Below are 19,870 nucleotides of genomic sequence, written 5' to 3'. Positions count from 1 at the left end.
CCTCTCCCTCTCCCTCTCCCTCTCCCTCTCCCACTCCCACTCCCACTCTCTCACTCTCTCACTCTCTCACTCTCTCTCCCTACTCCCCCCCTCACCCCGCGACACTACCACCCGCCCATCAGGCAGAAGATACATAAGCTGGAACACATGCTCAAGGACGGCTTCTGTCCCACTGTTACCAGACTGTTCAACTGTCCCCTAGTGTGATGAGAATGGCACTCTTGATTTCATAGTCTACCTCATTATGACCTGCATCTTATTGTCTACCTGCACTGCACTTTCTCCGTAACTGTAACATTTTATTCTCCATTCTGTTACTACTTTTCCTTGTACTAACTCAGTGCACTGTTGTGATGAAACAATCTGTATGGATGGCATGGAAAATGGAAATTTTAACTGTTCCTCAGTGCATGTGACAATAATAAATGAATTTACTACTTTACTACTGGAGTTTAGAAGAATGATGAGCCATGTAAGACGGTTAATATAACTTGTGCAAAAATAGAGTACAAAGAGTACTAAGGAAAAAATTAATTTCTATTTTTTTTTAATGTAATTCCTTAGAACAATTCAACAAAGTTTTATTGTGTACAGGCCCAGGCTCAAATCTACTTAAATGGTGATTATTTTTAGATATTTAGTGCATCCCAGCTTGCGTTGTTGTGATTAGTGAGTCAAAGCATATACGTTTGGGATGTGGGGTATACACTGATTACTTTTTCTTTCTTTCTTTCATTATGTCCGTACTCCTTATGGCATCCAAATTTGTACCTGTGAAACCGTGAACTCGATGTCCAATTTACAGAGAAAGGTAGGCTATGAAAAAAAGTTTCTCTAAAATTGGGAATTCTCTGGTCCCTCACTCCTACACATCCACACCAATTCACTTGCTTCTTGGCTAGAGTTTACAAAAGAAGTCCAAGTCGGATGCCTGCTCTGTCACTGAGCAGTAGAATTTCAGAGGACTCACGTTTTATCTGCTGGCTAACAGGCTTGATCATCCATCTCAGTAATCGGTGACAGTGAGTGAGAAGAGTAGTGTTTCATTTGGTTTCAGCACCCCTCAGAGGGAGAAGAGTGGAAGAAAAACTTGTTCAAGTTTATTGTCATTTGACAGTACATAAATGCAACCAAACGAAGCAGTGTTCCTCCGGACCACAGTGCGCCCACAAAACCTTATGTCACACATAGCACAGGAAACAAAATGTTACCATAAGAATGTTAATAAAGTATAACTCAAAGTGCATATAGTATGCAGCACAAGTAAACAGTAGTAGGCAGCTTGCTGTCCCAGTGACGAGACCTCAGTGGTGGTAGGGTATTCATTGGTTTCACAGTCTGAGGGAAGAACCTGCTACCAGTCTGGTAATCCTAGTCCTGATGCTTCTGTACCCCCGTCCTGTTGGTAGTGGGTCAAAGAGACTGTGGGATGGGTGGTTGGGATATTCACAATGCTTCAGGAATGCTCCTGGTAAACATCACCAATAGTGGGGAGAGAGTTGGTCTTCATTGATTTTTGTTTAAACAGGAGAATGCATTCACTCATCTTTTGTGTGGTGCTGGGTGAATAATATTTATAAATTCATGAATGGAGATTGGAGGTTAATTAGTGTTTCACAGTCCTGTAGACAACTGAACTTCTATGTTTCCAGTGGATTTGTATTACTGTATTTCAAATGATATCATAAACATAAAAAATATTAAGTTCACCATATTGCCTTGCCCCAGTCACTGGGCCAGTGTTGTCTTCCTCCTTCCTTTCCAGTCCTAAAGAAGGGTCTCGACCCGGAACGTCGACTGTTTATTCAATTCTATAGATGCTGCCTGACTTGCTGATTTCCTCCAGAATTTGTGTGTATTACTGCTGTTTCCAAGTTACTTCAATATTGCCCTTCTATCTCAGAATCAGATTTAACATATGTCTCAAAATTTGTTGTTTTGCGGAAGTACAGTGCAATACATAAAATGTTCTATATATTTTTTAAAATTAAATTAAATAAGTAGTGCAAAAAGAGTAAAAATAATGAAGTGCTGTATGTAAGTTCATTATCCATCCAGATCAGAATCAGGTTTAATATCACCGGCATATGTCATGAAATTTGTTGACTTTGTACAATGCAGTACATAATACCGTGAATTACAATAAGTAGTAAGTATTTATGTATTTGTGTGTCTGTAGAGCAAAAATAGAAATAAAAAAGTAGTGAGGTAGTGTTCATGGGTTCAGTGTCCATTCAGAAAACGGATGGCAGAGGGGAAGAAGCTGTTCCTGAATTGTTGAGTGTGTGCCTTCATGCTTCTGTACCTCCTTCCTGATGGTAGCAATGAGAACAAGGCATGACCCTGGTGATGGGGGTCCTTAATGATGAACACTGCTTCTTTGATGCATCGCTCCTTGAAGATGCCCTGGATGCTATGGAGCTAAGGTTACAACTCCTTGCAGCTTACTTCGATCCTGTGCCCCCCCCCCACCTCCGTACAGTACCAGATGGTGCTGCAGCCAGTTGGAATGCTCTCCATAGAAACTTGTGTGTTTTTTTGGAGACATACCAAATCTCCTCAAACTCTTAATGAAATCTAGCTTCTGACATGCCTTCAATATGTTGCAACAACTCATCCTCTGTGCCATTAACTGCTACTGTTCTGAACAGGAATTGCTCCAGTTCTCACACATGAAAGAGAAACTCTGTAAGTGCATATACATTCAATTATTCGACCCAATTCAAACCAGCACACAACCCAATATCTCTGAATTTAATGTATCAGGCGTGATGATTACCCTAGCCACCTTCAAGTGAGAATATGCAAATCCAACTTTGCTAAAGGAGTTAAGTAAAATACTGTATATTTGTCTTTGATCTTTTTGTGTTTTAGCAGCTTTTGACTATTAATGTTGAGTTGAAAAAGAGCTGATGGAATAAAGCTTAGCTGCCTCTGTAGTCATGGGACATTTGCAAAATGTATGAATTTATGTGAGGTCTGAAGAAAAAATAAAGATAGATTTGAGGGAAAGAAGTCCTAACTCCAAAGAAAGAAAAGTACTAGTTCCCTCTATGTGAGCACATTTTATTTGGGGTCCTTTTCTCCTCTTTCAGTTGCTAAGGCAGCAAATGGTACAAACAACAACCACTGGTGTAAAAGTTCCCTTGCAGAGACGGTTCAAAATAAAATTTATTATCAGAGTACATACATGCCACCACATACAACCTTGAGATTTTTTTTCTGCAGGCATACTTAGCAAATCTGTAGAACAGTTGCTGTAAACTTCAGGAACTGTTAATTGTATACAACCGGTACAAATGCAGATATAACTAAATAACGAGCATGAAATAACAATATGTCAGAGTCCTTAAATGAGTGTAACTATACCCTTTTGTTCAAGAGCCTGATTGTTGAGGGATAGTAACTGTTCTTGAACCTGGTGATGCAAGTCCTGAGGTTCCTGTACCTTCTACCTGATGGCAGCAGCGAGAAAAGAGCATGGCCTGAGTGGTGGGGATCTTTGATGGATGCTGCTTTTCTACAGCAACGTTTCATGTAGATGTGCTCAATGGTTGGGAGGGTTTTATCCATAATGTGCTGGGCGGAATCCACCTACCTTTTTTAGGATTTTCCACTCTATGCACTGGTGTTCCCATACCAGGTCGTAATGCACCCAGTCAGCACACTTTCCACCACACAAGTTTGCCATGGTTTTCAATGTCATGACAAACCTCTTCAGTCTCCTGAGGAAGTAGGGGTGCTGTTGTGCTTTCTTCACAATTATATTTATATGATGGGTCCAAGACAGGTTCTCTGAGATAGTGACACCCAGGAATTTAAAGTTACTGACCCTCTCCACCTCTGATCTTCCAATGATTACTGGCTCATGGACCTCTGGTTTCCCTCTTCTGAAGTGTACTAACAGTATTGATATTGAGTGAGAGGTTGTTGTTATTACACCACTCAGCCAAGTTTTCAATCTCCCTCCTGTGTGCAGATTCATCACCCCCTTTGATACAGCCCACAATAGTGGTGTCGTCAGCAAACTTGTATATGATTTTGGAGCTGTACTTAGCCACACGGTCATAGGTGTAAAGAGAGTAGAGCAGGGGGCTAAGTACACATACCTGCAGTGCTTCTGTGCTGATGGAGATTATGGAGGAGATGTTTTTGCCAGTCTGAACTGACTTGGGTCTACAAGTGAGAAAATCCAGGATCCAATTGCACAAGGGGGTTATTGAGGCCCAAGTCTTGGAGTTTACTAATTAGTTTTGAGGGGATGATGGTGTTAAATGCTGACCTGTAATTGATAAATAGTATTCTGATGTATGCACCTTTGCTGTCTAGATGTTCCAGGGTTGTGTGAAGAGCCAACGAGATAACATCTTCTGTAAACCTGTTGCTTTGGTAGGTGAATTGAAGCGGATCCAAGTCACCATTCAGACAGGAGCTGATGTACTTCAACACCAGCCTCTCAAAACACTTCATCACCGTGGATGTTAAGTGCTGCTGGGCGATAGTCATTTAGACAGGTTACCATGCTTTTCTTGGGCACTGGTATGATTGAAGCCTGCTTGAAGCAGGTGGGTACCACACACTGCCAGACCGAGAGATTGAATATATCTGTGAATACACCGGCCAGTTGATTGGCACATGTCTTCAGTGCTCAGCCTAGCACTCCACCCGGACTGAATGCTTTCCTTGGATTCACTCTCTTGAAGGCAGCCCACACATCATCTTCAGATACTGAGACCAAAGGATTATTGGTAGACTTTGGGGTATGCAAAGGTTCCTCCTTGTTCTGGTGGTCAAAGCAAACATAGAAGGCATTGAACTCATCTGGAAGTGAAACGAAGCTGTCCCCTATGTTGCAAGATTTAGCTTTGTAGGAGATTATGGCATACAAATCCTGCTGTCAAGCATCCCTCATTGATTCCAGCCTAGTCCGGATTCTCTACTGTCCAAGAGATGGCTTTCCAGAGATCATATCTGCACCTCTCGTAGCATTTTTGATCTCCAGACTTGAATGCCTCTGATCTGGCTCTCAGCAGGTTCTGGATTTCAGTGCTCATCTAGGGCTTCGATCAGGGAAAACCCTGAATGATTTTGTGGGGACACACTCATCTACAGCTGTTTTAATAAAGTCTGTAATGAGCCTGGTTTAGCCATTCAGATCCTCAGATGAGTTCTTGAACATGGCTCAGTCCACTGACTGAAGCAATCCTGTAACTGTTCCTCAGCCTCCTGCAACTACCCTTTGGTTGTCTTGATCTCTGGAGCCTTGCTGTTTAGGCTCTGTTTGTATGCAGGTAGCAGGAGTACAGCCAAATGATTGGACTTGTCAAAATGCGGTCTCTGGAATGAATGATAGGCATTCCTTATCGTAGTGTAACAATGGTCTAGTGTGTTTGGACCTCTGAAGCAACAAGTTATGTACTGGTGATAATTGAGTTCTACTCATTTAAGAATGTTGGAATGATCAGGGCATGACTGCACAAGCACGTGGATATCAGCCAGGTAGGACAGCGAGAAGAGTTTAAATGGAGCGGGTGTTGGAGTAGAGGGAGGCAGTAGGAAGGCTTTGGCTCAGTGGGACCTCGGCGATAATGGGTTGAGGAGAGGTAGGTTGCCTGTGTAGAATACAGACAGGCAGTGTGTGTCTGAGGCTAGTGTTTTGTGCTTGGTGTCAGATGTAGGAAGTCCTGGAGAATCCCAGCTTCTCGGACTGCCACATCTGCGCCAGGTGCGTCGAGCTGCAGCTCCTTAGGGACTGCGTTATGGAACTGGAGGTGCAGCTCGGTGACCTTCGTCTGGTCAGGGATAGTGAGGAAGTGATAGAGAGGAGCTATAGGCAGGTAATCACACCGGGCCCTTGGGAGACAGATAAGTGGGTAAGTCAGGAGAGGGAAGGGCAAGAGTCAGATGCTAGAGAGTACCTCTGTGGCTGTCCCCCTTAACAATAAGTACTCCTGTTTGAGTATTGTTGAGGGGGATGGCCTACCTGGGGGAAGCAACACTGGCTGTGCCTCTGGCATAGAGTCTAGCCCTGTGGCTCAGAAGGGTAGGGAAAGGAAGAGGATGGCAGCAATGATAAGGGACTCTATCATTAGGGGGTCAGACAGGTGATTCTGTGGACGTAGGAAAGAAATGCAGATGGTAGTTTGCCTCCCAGGTGCCAGGGTCCAGGATGTTTCTCATCGCGTCCATGATATCCTGAAGTGGGAAGGAGAACAGCCAGAGGTTGTGGTACATATTGGTACCAGCAACATAGATAGGAAAAGGGAGAAGGTCCTGAAAACAGACTACAGGGAGTTAGGAAGTTGAAAAGCAGGGCCTCAAAGGTGGTAATCTCGGGATTACTGCCTGTGCCATGTGACAGTGAGTATAGGAATAGAATGAGGTGGAGGATAAATGCGTGGCTGAGAGATTGGAGCAGAGAGCAGGGATTCAGATTTCTTGATCATTGGGACCTCTCTTGGGGCAGGCATGACCTGTACAAAAAGAACAGGTTGCACATGAATCCCAGGGAGACCAATATCCTGGTGGGGAGGTTTGCAAAGATTATTGTGGAGAGTTTAAACTAGAATTGCTGGAGGGTGGGAACTGAACTGAAGAGACGGAAGAAGAGGCAGTTGGCTCACAACTAGAGAAAGCTTGGAGACAGTGCAAGAGAGAGGATAGGCAGGTGATAGAGAAGGGAGGCGCTCAGACCGATGGTTTGAGATGTGTCTATTTTAATGCGAGGAGTATTATGAACAAAGCAGATGAGCTTAGATCGTGGATCAATACTTGGAGCTATGATGTTATGGCCATTACAGAGACTTGGATGGCTCAGGGGCAGGAATGGTTACTTCGAGTGCCAGGCTTTAGATGTTTCAGAAAGAACAGGGAGGGAGGCAAAAGAGATGGGGTCGTGGCACTGTTGATCAGAGATAGTGTCACAGTTGCAGAAAAGGAAGAAGTCATGGAGGGATTGTCTACGGAGTCTCTGTGGGTGGAAGTTAGGAACAGGAAGGGGTCAATAACTCTGGGTGTTTTTGATAGACCACCAATAGTAACAGGGACATTGAGGAGCAGATAGGGAGACAAATTCTGGAAAGGTGTAATAATGACAGGGTTTTCCCAAATATCGATTAGCATCTCCCTAGAGAGAATGGTTTAGATGGGATGGAGTTTGTTATGTGTGTTCAGGAAGGTTTCTTGACATAGTATGTAGATAAGCCTACAAAAGGAGAGGCTGTACTTGATCTGGTATTGGGAAATGAACCTGGTCAGGTGTCAGATCTCTCAGTAGGAGAGTATTTTGGAGATAGTGATCACAATTCTATCTCCTTTACCATGGCATTTGAGAGAGATAGGGACAGACAAGTTAGAAAAGTGTTTAATTGGAGTAAGGGGAAATATGAGGCTATCAGGCAGGAACTTGGAAGCATAAATAGGAAACAGATGTTCTCAGGGAAACGTAGGGAAGAAATGTGGCGAATGTTCAAGGGATATTTGTGTGGAGTTCTGCATAGGTACATTCCAATGAGACAGGGAAAGGATGGTAGGGTACAGGAACCATGGTGTACAAAGGATGTTGTAAATCTAGTCAAGAAGAAAAGAAGAGCTTACAAAAGGTTCAAAAAACTAGGTAATGATAGAGATCTAGAAGATTATAAGGCTAGCAGGAAGGAGCTTAAGAATGAAATTAGGAGAGCCAGAAGGGGCAATGAGAAGGCCTTTGCAGACAGGATTAAGGAAAACCCCAAGGCATTCTACAAGTATGTGAAGAGCAAGAGGATAAGACATGAGAGAATAGGACCAATCAAATGTGACAGTGGAAAAGTGTGCGGAGGAGATAGCAGAGGTACTTAATGGATACTTTGCTTCAGTATTCACTACGGAAAAGGATCTTGTGATTGTAGGGATGACTTATAGCGGACTGAAAAGCTCGAGCATGTAGATATTAAGGAAGAGGATGTGCTGGAGCTTTTGGAAAGTATCAAGTTGGGTAAGTCACCGGGACCGGACGAGATGTACCCCAGGCTACTGTGGGAGGCGAGGGAGGAAATTGCTGAGCCTCTGGCGATGATCTTTGATTCATCAGTGGGGATGGGAGAGATTCCAGAGGATTGGAGGGTTGCGGATGTTGTTCCCTTATTCAAGAAAGGGAGTAGAGACAGCCCAGGAAATTATAGACCAGTGAGTCTTAGTTCAGTGGTTGGTAAGTTGATGGAGAAGATCCTGAGAGGCAGGATTTATGAACATTTGGAGAGGCATAGTATGATTAGGAATAGTCAGCATGGCTTTGTCAAAGGCAGGTCGTGCCTTATGAGCCTGATTGAATTTTTTGAGGATGTGACCAAACACATTGATGAAGGTAGAGCTGTAGATGTAGTGTATATGGATTTCAGCAAGGTATTTGATAAGGTACCCCATGCAAGGCTTATTGTGAAAGTAAGGAGGCATGGGATCCAAGGGGACATTGCTTTGTGGATTCAGAATCGGCTTACTCACAGAAGGCAAAGAGTGGTTGTAGACAGGTCCTATTCTGCATGGAGGCCAGTGACCAGTGATGTATGTCAGGGATCTGTTCTGGGATCCCTATTCTTCGTGATTTTTATAAATGACCTGGATGAGGAAGTGGAGGGATGGGTTAGTAAATTTGCTGATGTTACAAAGGTTGGGGTTGTTGTGGATAGAGTGGAGGGCTGTCAGAGGTTACAGTGGACATTGATAGGATGTAAAACTGGGCTGAGAAGTGGCAGATGGAGTTCAACCCAGATAAGTGTGAGGTGGTTTATTTTGGTAGGTCAAATATGATGGCAGAATATAGTATTAATGGTAAGACACTTGGCAGTGTGGAGGATCAGAGTGATCTTGGGGTCAGAGTCCATAGGACACTCAAAGCTGCTGCACCGGTTGACTCTGTGGTTAAGAAGGCATACTTGTGCATTGTCCTTCATCAACCATGGGAGTGAGTTAAGAGCCGAGAGATAAGGTTGCAGCTATATAGGACCCTGGTCAGACCCCACTTGGAGAATTGTGCGCAGTTCTGGTCGCCTCACTGCAGAAAGGATGTGGATACCATAGAAAGGGTGCAGAGGAGATTTACAAGGATGTTGCCTGAATTGGGGAGCATGCCTTATGAGAATAGGTTGAGTGAACTCAGCCTTTTCTCCTTGGAGTGACAGAGGATGAGAGGTGTCCTGATAGAGGTGTATAAGATGATGAGAGGCATTGATCGTGTGGATAGTCAGAGGCTTTTTCCCAGGGCTGAAGTGGCTGACATGAAAGGGCACAGTTTTAAGGTGCTTGGAAGTAGGAACAGAGGAGATGTCAGGGGTAAGTTTTTTTACGCAGAGAGTGGTGAGTGCGTGGAATGGGCTGCCGGCAACAGTGGTGGAGGCGGATATGATAGGGTCTTTTAAGAGATCCCTGGATAAATACATGGAGCTTAGAAAAACAGAGGGCTATGCGTAACCCTAGGTAATTTCCAAAGTAAGGACATGTTCAGCACAGCTTTGTGGGCAGAAGGGCCTGTATTGTGCCGTAGGTTTTCTATGTTTCTATGTAAGAATGTTAAAATGGCGTTATATTTAAGCTTGCTGTACTGAAATAGGCACATAATATAAATAGAATGTAAGAGCCATTTCGACCTAAATGATTTATAGGTCATTTAGATTGACATTATTAAAGAATTTTTTTCATTTTCTGAATTAAAGCACCACTCTCTGCTTTAATAATAATAAATACTTTCTTGATCCTGAGTGGGGAAATTCCTTTGTTACAGCAGCAACGTTTAAAAACACAATAAGTACAGGATAATATACACAGTAATTTACCAATGTGCAATAATTTGCAATAATGTACAACATAATAAAACAGAGACTATTGTATTGTGATGAGTGCTCATCTGTTGCACAGAGATGAACTGTTGTACAAGCTTCTTTCATTTGGCAGGAAAGATTTTCTGTAACGATCCTTGTGACAGTGGAGCTGAATGAGTCTGTTTGAAAGGATGCTCCGCTGCTTATTCAGTAGGTCATGGAGAGGATGTGCCAGATTATCCATAATGGGTAACAGTTTGCTTAGTGACCTCCTCTCCATCACTAACTCAAGAGTCCAGGTTGTAGCCAAGGACGAATCTAGTCTTTTTGATGAGCTTATTTAGAACTTTTCACATCATCAGCACTGATGCTGCTCCCCCAACATAAAGCCACAAAGTTATGTTGCATAACTTGCAACAGTACACCTCAGACAGGCCCTCTGGCCCACAAATTACTTAAACCAATGACTCCTAATTCATGTGTCTATCTAAGAGTCTCTTAAATACTCCTATGCTATCTGCCTCTACCACCACCTCTGGCAGTGCAATCCAGGCACCCACCACTCTCACTTGCTTCTGCCCCCTCCTTTCCAGTCCTGATGCAGGATCTCGGCCAGAAACATCAACTGTTTATTCCTTTGAGTAGATATTGTCTGACTTGCCAGGTTCCACCAGCGTGTTGCTCAAAATTTCCATCATCTGTAGAATCTTTTGTGTTTATTAATTGCATTGCACATCTCCTTTTCTACTCCTCCTCCCACCCCCCCCCCACCTTAAATAGTTGCCACAATATTTCCATCCTGGGTAAAAAGATACCTGCAGTCTATCTATGCCTCACGTAATTTTATAAGTGTCTATCATAATCTTCAGCCTCCACTGCTCTAGAAAAAGCAGCTGCAGTTTGTCCAACCTCTCTTTGTAGAATTTCCTGGCAAACCACTCGTGCACCTTTCCAAAGCCTCCACATCCTTTCTGTAGTGAGGTGAGCAAAATCGAATGCAATATTCTAAACGCGGCTAAACTAGTCTTATAAAGCTGTAACACGACTTCCTGGCTCAAACTCAAAACCCTTGAACTAAGACAAGCATGGTATATGCCTTCTTTTCCACCCTAGCAACCTATAATATCTGTGGTTACTTTCAGGGTGCCATGTACCTGAATTCCAAGATCCCTCTGCTCATTAATGTTATTAAGAATCTTGCCATTCACTCCGTACTCCTTTTTTGCTCAATCTCCCAAAGTGCAGCATCTCACACTTGCCTGGATTAAACTCCGTCTGCCACTCCTCCCTCTGATTTGTATCCCACTGTACCCTTCGGCAATCTTCTGTGCAATCCTTAACACCATCAATCTTAAGTACCATCTGCAAACTCACCCCACCACATTTACATCCAAATCATATTCAACATCCCTGTAATATTTAAGTTAAATTTGTTAATGTGCAGAGATTGAATAATTGGTATCTTCTGTCAGTTTTTAAAAAAAAAAGTTTTATTGCTTTATTCAGTAATTGTACATTTGAAGAATTATTGCAGGAACAATATAACAAAGAAGTTAGTATTAAAGGATTTTAACTCCTGGAAGTTGTAATTCTCCAGTTTTTTTGCGCAGGTGCAGAATGTTTGCAGCAACTTGCATTTTCAGTGAAATTTTGATTTGGGTGTTGCTATGGGTACATTGGTGACACAGGTGAATCTTTGGCTTTGCCTTGCATGTAATACAATAGGTGTCATGTGACCTTTAATATTCCATTTAAACGTTTCAATATGATTCTGGTGGTACTGGGTTGCTATTCACTTCTGTGCTATATCCATGCTGTACAACAAATTAATCAAAGATGTTGATGTATTCCTTACTGGTGATTTTTTGGACAATCATTATGGATTTCTTGCAGACATAATATCCACCTTGCTGTCAATATTGAAAATTTCAAATCCAATATTGTCAGTGCAAAGGAGATGAGAGAGATTTGGTCCTGGATCCCAGAACGATTTGCACTTTGCCAACCAATGTTGATTTTCTCTACGATGGACCATGGTTATAGTTTGAACAGGTAAATTATCATATGAACTTCTTGTAATGAAGATTTTGTATAATTTCAAACATTGTTTTTCCAGTGTGATTTACAAAATTCTCACAAGATGGACAAAGATGTAAGTAAATTTTTTTATCAAAGTACATATATGTAACCGTATACCACCCTGAGATTCATTATCTTGCAGGCTTCATGGTAACTAGAAAGAAACATAATAAAGTCAATGAAAAAACACACACAATGAAGATGAACAAACAACCAATGTGCAAAAGATAACAAACTGTGCAAATACAGAAAGAGAAAAAAATAATAATAAATAGTAAATATTGAGAACATTAGTTGTAGAGTCCTTGAACGTGAGTCCATAGGTTGTGGGAACAGTTCATTGTTGAGGTGAATGAAGTTATCCCCTCTAGTTCAACAGCCTGATGGTTGAAGGAAAATACAGCTGAGGTTGTTGCTAAATACTGTGTTCTATACTGGAAATCTCACTAACTCACTTATAGATTAGCTTAGATTTATTAATCACCTGTAGATCAAAGCATGCGGTGAAATATGAAATACACCCTATCCTCGTTATATGCGGGGGATACGTTCCTCGCAGTCGACGCATAATGTAAATAATCATTTAAATAGAGAAAATAGGGATGCGTTCTGGAGGGCTTCCTAAATGTGTTTTATCGGTAATTTATTCACATTTTCATACCAATACAACACAAAAGCAGTACCACAAGGCAACATTCATATTATATTTAATCAATTTAAGGTAATATTTGCGCTAACAACTAATGTAGTCTGAGGATGTGCTGGGGACACCCCACAAAGGTCACTCTGCTTCCAGCAACAACATGGCATGCTTATAATGTTCTGCAGAACAACATGCAGCCACCATACAGCAAGACAGACTCAACAACAGCAAAACAAACCCCTTCCTACCCCCCCAACCCATCCTCCTCTGGGGATCACTGGCACTGGTCCTCCGGGTTTGCCAACCATGGTCCTTGACTTTGGGGATCACAGGTCTTTGTTCTCAGTGTCTGCCAACCCACCTCTAGAATTGTTGGCCTTTGACCCCAGAGTGCTCCAACCTGGACTTCAATATCGGGCGCCTGCCCCAACTTTTCATTTACTGCCCCTGACGTCTAGCTCTTCCTCTTCCCTGTCTGTAGACCCTAACCTGACTCCTAACTCCTTGTGCTATCCCCAAAACCATCCTTATAAACCTAAAGAAACAACCAAGCCTGAGCCATGTGTTTGTTGGACATCACTGCTCGGCATCATATGCACATTCTATAATGATATAATGAGGCATGAGTCAGACTGCATTTGGTCTATTGTGAGCAGTTTTGGGCCCTTAATGTAAGAAAAGGTGTGCTGGCATTGGAGAGGGTCCAGAGGGAGATCATGGCTCCAGGCTCACTGGAGTTTACAAGAATGAGGGGGGAATCTCATTGAAAACTATTGAATAATGAAAGGCCAAGGTAGGATGTTACCTATAGTGGAGGAGCCTAGGACCAAAGGGAATAGCCTCAGAATAGAGAGACTTCTATTTAAGACAGATGAGGAATTTCTTTAGCCAGAGGGTGGTGAATCTATGGAATTCATTGCCACAGACGGCTGTGAAGGCCAAGTCACTGGATATGTTTAAAGTGGAGGTTGATAGGCTCTTGATTAGTCAAGACATCAAAGGTCACGGGCAGAAGGCAGGAGAATGGGGTTGAGAGGGATAACAAATCAGTCATGATGGGATGGAGAGCAGACTTGATGAGCCAAATGGTCTAATTCTGCTCCTATGTCTTATAATTTATTAACATCATGCTTGAACCTGTCAATCTTTCCCATTATAAATTCCAAAGCCATCACCTGATGGTTGACATGAACGCAGTGGGCTATTAATAAGAATCAGTATCTGTGTTATATAATGAAAATCATTCTCTAAATTATGAGGAACCCAATTTTTTGCTTTACCATCTTCCACCTATGTACCTACACTAAGTACCACTTCTATGAAATCTTTACTTGACTCATTCCGAGTCCTGCACAAGACAACAGTTATGAGAGCTGTGAAAATAATGGAGGGAAACAAAGATACTTTGCCTCTGAATCAAAAGATGATGGTTCTAGCCCAGCCTGGGTCTCATTAAGATGACATTGCAGTTCCAGAGCAGTGATCTCCTAAATGAATTTTCTGCCTCTACTTTCAGTTTGGTGCAGTCTCCTTACAAAGCTAAATAGTACAAATTTTGTGTTCCTGGATCTCTTCCAGTCTTCCTCAATCAGAAACAATGTAGTGGATTGTGAGGTTCAGACTCAGTCTTGCACTTCAATTCCATGGAATTTGACACAGTTTATACAAGGTCTGCAGCACTGGATGTTTGGGACTGCCACTTAAACTGTTTGCTCAACCTTCTGCTGAGTTTGTACGTTCAATCTAGTTTGGAGGTATACATTTAGAATAACAGCCTGAAGATAACAAAACTAAGGCACAGTTTTGCTTAAGGAAACCAAGTGAGCTTTTTTCCTTTTGGTTTTCAGATTTTACAGTCATTGTGAGGGTTATGAGCCAACCATCATTCTCATCAAAACAACTAAGGATGAGGTAGGTCCCATGTTTACTATATCAGATGTGGATTTGGAATCTTTTGAAGCCAAGGGGTATTGTGACGTCAAGTGTCAGTGGTAAATAAAACACAGAAAAGATCTACAGAGCAGAAGTATTATCCCTAAGAAACTTGGCAAATGTTAAAGGTCAAGATAATAGATACAAGAATCCTGATGACCGCCTACCCAATGAGAACCTGCAGGTGCTACTGTTGTCAGAAAAAACCATGTCTGACAATAGTAATGGAACTTCAAAGTCCAAAATAAATTGTTATCAAAGTACATGTATGTCTCCATATACAACCCTGAGATTTGTTTTCTTCTGGGCATTGACAGTAAATAAGAGGAACATAATAAAATCAATGAAACTCCATAATGATCTAAAGCTTCCAGGGCAGGCTCTGGATCTGGTTTTAATTTCTTATCATTTGAACAAATCAGTTTTGCTATGAACATTCGTTAAGAATTACTTTGCATAGATTCAAGTTGAAGTCCAAAAATAAATATTGGTTTGAAATTCAAAATTCAAAGTTCAGATGTTGTGGTGCACATCGGTACCAATGACATAGCAAAGAAGAGTGAGGAGATCCTGGAGAGTGAGTATAGAGAGCTTGGTAGGAAGCTGAAAAGCAGGACCTCAAGGGTGGTAATCTCAGGATTGCTACCTTAAATGTATTATCAAAGTACATATGTCACATGTACAGTCCTGAGATTCATTTTCTTGCTGGCATACACAGTAAATCCAAGAAACACAGTAGAATCAATGAAAGGCTGCACCCAGCAGGACAAACAAACAACAATGTACAAATGACAACAAACTGCAAATGCAAAATAAAAACAAATAATAATAACAAATATCAAGAACATGAGATAGGGTCCTTAAAATGAGTCCATAGATTGTGGAAACAGTTCAGTGATGGGGCAAGTGAAGCTATCCCTTCTGTTTCAAGAGCCTGATGTTTGAAGAGTAATAGCTGTTTCTGAACCTGGTGCTGTGAGTCCTGAGGCTCCTGTACCTTTTTCCTGAAATGAGAAGGGAGCATGCCCTAAATGTTGATGGTCCTTGACGATAGACGCTGCTTTCCTGTGACAGCGCTCCGTGTGGGTGTGCTCAATGATGTGGAGGCCTTACCCATCATCTACTATTTTTTGTAGGGTTTTCTGTTCTAGGATGTTGGTGTTTCCATACCATGCCATGATGCAACCAGTCAATGTACTCTCCAGCACACATTTATAAAAGTTACTCATTGTTTTAGATGACATGCCAAATCTTCACAAACTTAAAAGGAAGTAGAAGTACACACTGCCGTGCTTTCTTTGTAATGGCACTTGTGTGCTGGACCCAGGATAGATTCTCTGAAATGGTAAAAGAGGAATTTAAAGTAGCTACCCTGTTCACCTTTATGAGGACTGGCTCATGGACCTCCACTTTTCTGCTCCTGACATCAGTGATCAGCTGCTTGGTCTTGCTGACATTGAGTTGAGAGGTGGTTGTTGTAGCACCACTCAGCCAGATTTTATAAAGAAACTTTTGTGGGATTTCGGCTTTTTCAGCAGTGCAGTTACAGTTCATCAGCAAGGGCAAATAAAATTAAGGCAGGGACAAGTGGAGCAGCCGTTATGTGAGTGAACCTGTGTTAGAGTGGGAAAGCTTTGGCTCGTCGAGCCTTGGCAATAACAGTCTAGGTTGAGGTAAGTGTCATCTTCTTTCTTCATTTTTGCCTGTTAGTGCAGATTTAGATTTAGAGCAATGGGAATGGCTTCAAGAGCTGTGTTCTGTTCTTTGTGTGAAGTGTGGGAATTCTGGGAGAACTCCAGCCTCTTGGATAACCACATCTGCACCAGTTGCACTGAGCTGCAGCTCCTCAGAAAAGGTGTCAAGGAACTGAAGCTACAGCGTGATTACCTCCAGTCATATGTGAAACTGAGAAGATGATAGATTGCGGCTACAGGGAGGTAGTCAACCCTAAGTTGCAAGAGGCAGGAAAATGGGTGACTGCCAGAAGGGAAGGGAATAGGTAGCCAGTGCAGGGTACCCTAGCTGACACTTACCTCAACCTAGACTGTTATTGCCGAGGCCCGATGAGCCAAAGCTTTTCCACTCTAACACAGGTTCACTTACCTCAGCAAGGATATTGTTTTGGATACTGTTGAGGGGGACAACATATGGGGTGTGGAGGGCAGGGAGCCACAGCAGCTGGCTCTATGGCTCTGAGTCTGGCGCTATGGCTCAGAAAGGAAACGGGAAGAAGAGGACTGAAGTAGTGATGGGGATTCCATTGTTTTAAGAAGTAGACATGAGATTCTGAGAACATGATAGAGACCTCCAGATGGTATGCTGCCTCCCAGATGCCAGGGTCAGGGACATCTCAGATCAGGTGCACGACGTTCTAAAGGGGGAGACTGAACAGCCAGAAGTCTTGGTACATATTAGTATCTATGGTATAGGTAGGAAAAGCAAGGAGGTCCTGAAGAGGGAATTTAGGGAGCTTGGAATAAAGCTGAAAAGCAGGACCACTAGGATAGCAATCTCAGGATTGCTGTCTGTGCCACACACCCGTGAGGGTAAGAGTAGGATGATTTGGCAGGTGAATGTGAGGGAATAGGGTTTCAGATTTCTGGCTCGTCGGGATCTTTTCTGGGGACGGTATGATCTGTACAAAAGGGATGGGTTACATTTGAACCTGAGGAAGACCAATATCCTTGCAGGCAGGTTTGCTAGACCTGTAGGGGAGGGGTTAAATTAATTTGGCAAGGGGATGGGAACTGGAGTGATAGGGCTGTTGGTTTTTTAAGAAGGGGCCATGTATCATGGGATTGTCAGGAAGGACAGGCACATGATAGGACAAAATTGCAGTCAGTGGGTTGAGTTGCAGTGTAAAAGGAGGACAAAATCAAAAAGGATGACAGATACAGGACTGACGGTGTTGCATTTGAATGCATACAGTATACAAAATAAAGTAGAAGATCTTGTAGTGCAGTTAGAGATTAGCAGGTATGTTGGCATCAATGAGTCTTGGCTGAAAGATGATAGTTGGGAACATAACATCCAAAGACGCACATTGTATCATAAGGGTGGGCAGATAGGCAGAGGAGATGTGGTAGCTCTGTTAGTTTAAAAAAAAAGAAACCAAATCCTTAGAAAGAGGTGACACAGGATCAGAAGATGTAGAATCCATGTGGATAGAGTTAAGAAACTGCAAGGGTAAAGAGACCCTAATAAGAGTTGTATACAGGCCTCCGAACAGTAGCTAGGACGTGAGCTACAAATTACAACAGGACATAGAAAAGGCATACCAAAAGAGCAATGTTACGATAGTCATGGGGAGGTTTCAATATGCAGGTAGATTGGAAAAATCAGGTTGGTGCTGGATCCCGAGAGAGAATTTATAGAATGCCTACAAGATGGCATTTTAGAGCAGCTCGTGGTTGAGCCCACTAGGGGATCAACTATTCTGGATTGGATATTGTGTAATCAACAGGATGTGATTAGGGAGCTTAAGGTAAAGGAACCCTTAGAAGTCGGTGATCATAGTATGATAAAATTCACCCTGCAATTTGAGAGGGAGAAGCTAAAGCTAGATGTATCAGTATTACAGTGGAGTAAAGGGAATTACAGAGGCATGAGAGAGGAGCTGGCCAAATTTGATTGAAAGGGGACATTAGGAGGAATGACAGCAGAGTAACAGTGGCTTGAGTTTTTGGGAGCAATTTGGAAGATGCAGGACAGATGCATTCCAAAAAAAGTATTTTAAAGGCAGGATGACACAGCTGTGGCTGACAAGGTAAGTCAAAGCCAACATAAAAGCCAAAGAGAGGGCATATAATAGAACAAAAATTAGTGGGAAGTTAGAGGATTGCAAAACTTTTAAAAACCAACAGAAGAAAACTTAAAACCATAGTGGGGAAAAGATGAAATATGAAGAGGGGACAAGGACATGGCAGGCAAACTGAATAAGTATTTTGCATCCATCATCACTGTAGAAGAAACATGCAGAATGTTAGAAGTTCGACAGCGCTGTGGCAGAAGTGGGTGCAGTTGCTATTACTATGGAGAAGGTACCTGGAAAACTGAAAAGTCTAAAGGTAGATAAGTCACCTGGACCAGATGGACTACACCCAGGGTTCTGAAAGAGGTAGCTGAAGCGATTGTGGAGGCTTGAGTAATGATCTTTCAAGAATCAATAGGTTCTGGTATGGCTCCAGAGGACTAGAAAATTGCAAATGGCGCTCCGCTCTTCAAGAAGGAAAGGAAGCAGAGGATAGGTCAGTTTGCCTGACTTCAGTAGTGGGAAGATGTTGCCTGACAAATCTGTTGGAGTTCTTTGAGAAAATAACAAGCAGCACAGACAAAGGAGAATCAGTTGCAAACGGAATTTCAAAAGGCCTTTGACAAGGTGTCGCACCTGAGTCTGCTAAACGAGATAAGAGCCCAGAGTATTACAAGAAAGATACTAGCATGGATGGAGTATTGGCAGGCAAAGAGTGAAAATAAAGAGAGCCTTTTCTGATTGGAGAGACAACAACTAGATTAGATTAGATTAGATTCAACTTTATTGTCATTGTGCCGAGTACAGATACAAAGCCAATGAAATGCAGTTAGCATCTAACCAGAAATGCAAAGAATAGTGTTATTTACAGAATAAATGCGAATAAAAAGCAAGTCCTACAGCACACAAATATAAAAGTACTGAGACAGTACAATATGGGTGCAATACTGCTTAGCGCTGTGATGTGAGGTTCAGCAGGGTCAAAGCCTCAGGGAAGAAGCTCTTCCTGTGTCTGCTGGTGCAAGAGTGGAGGCTCCTGTAGCGCCTACCGGATGGGAGGAGAGTAAAAAGTCCATGGTTAGGGTGAGATGCATCCTTGATAATGCTTTTCGCCCTGCCCAGGCAGCGTCTATGGTAGATGTTCTCAATGGTGGGCAATTGGGTGCCGATAATCCACTGGGCAGTTTTCACCACACGCTGGAGTGCTTTGCAGTCTGATATGGGACAATTGCCAGACCACACTGAGATGCAGTTGGTGAGTATGCTCTCAATGGTGCAGCGGTAAAAGTCCGTCAGTATCCTGAAACAGAGGTGAGCTTTCTTGATGCTTCGCAGGAAATAAAGGCACTGTTGCGCCTTTTTGATCAGGATGGAGGAGTTCAGGGACCAGGTGAGATCCTTGGAAATGTGGACACCAAGGAATTTGAAGCTTGGTCTTCTGGGTGTTAAGGGCCAGGTTGTTGTCGGCACATCACACGGCCAGGTACTGGACCTCGTCCCTGTAGGCCATCTCGTCATCCCCTCTGATCAGGCCGACCACCGTGGTGTCGTCTGCGAACTTGATAATGGAGTTAGAACCATGTACAGGAACGCAGTCATGGGTGAAAAGGGAGTACAGAAGAGGGCTCAGCACACAGCCTTGTGGCACGCCGGTGTTCAGGGTGAGAGTGG

General features: G+C 42.8%; 1 protein-coding gene across 4 annotated transcripts in view; it reads left to right on the top strand.

The window, feature by feature from the left end:
• The window catches only part of tbc1d24 (TBC1 domain family, member 24), an 83,270-nt gene that overhangs the window by 42,563 nt on the left and 20,837 nt on the right, over positions 1–19,870 (top strand). For all 4 annotated transcript variants that reach the window (XM_072269219.1, XM_072269218.1, XM_072269220.1 and 1 more), the window contains exons 3-4: positions 11,688–11,846; positions 14,364–14,427. In XM_072269219.1, the coding sequence (XP_072125320.1) occupies positions 11,688–11,846; positions 14,364–14,427 (223 nt within the window). The remainder of the gene's footprint in view (positions 1–11,687; positions 11,847–14,363; positions 14,428–19,870) is intronic.

This window comes from Mobula birostris, chromosome 9 (genome assembly GCF_030028105.1).
Source record: "Mobula birostris isolate sMobBir1 chromosome 9, sMobBir1.hap1, whole genome shotgun sequence".
Lineage (NCBI taxonomy): Eukaryota > Metazoa > Chordata > Chondrichthyes > Myliobatiformes > Myliobatidae > Mobula > Mobula birostris.
Note: the sequence above shows the minus strand (reverse complement) of the source record. Positions and strands in the feature narration are given on the sequence as shown.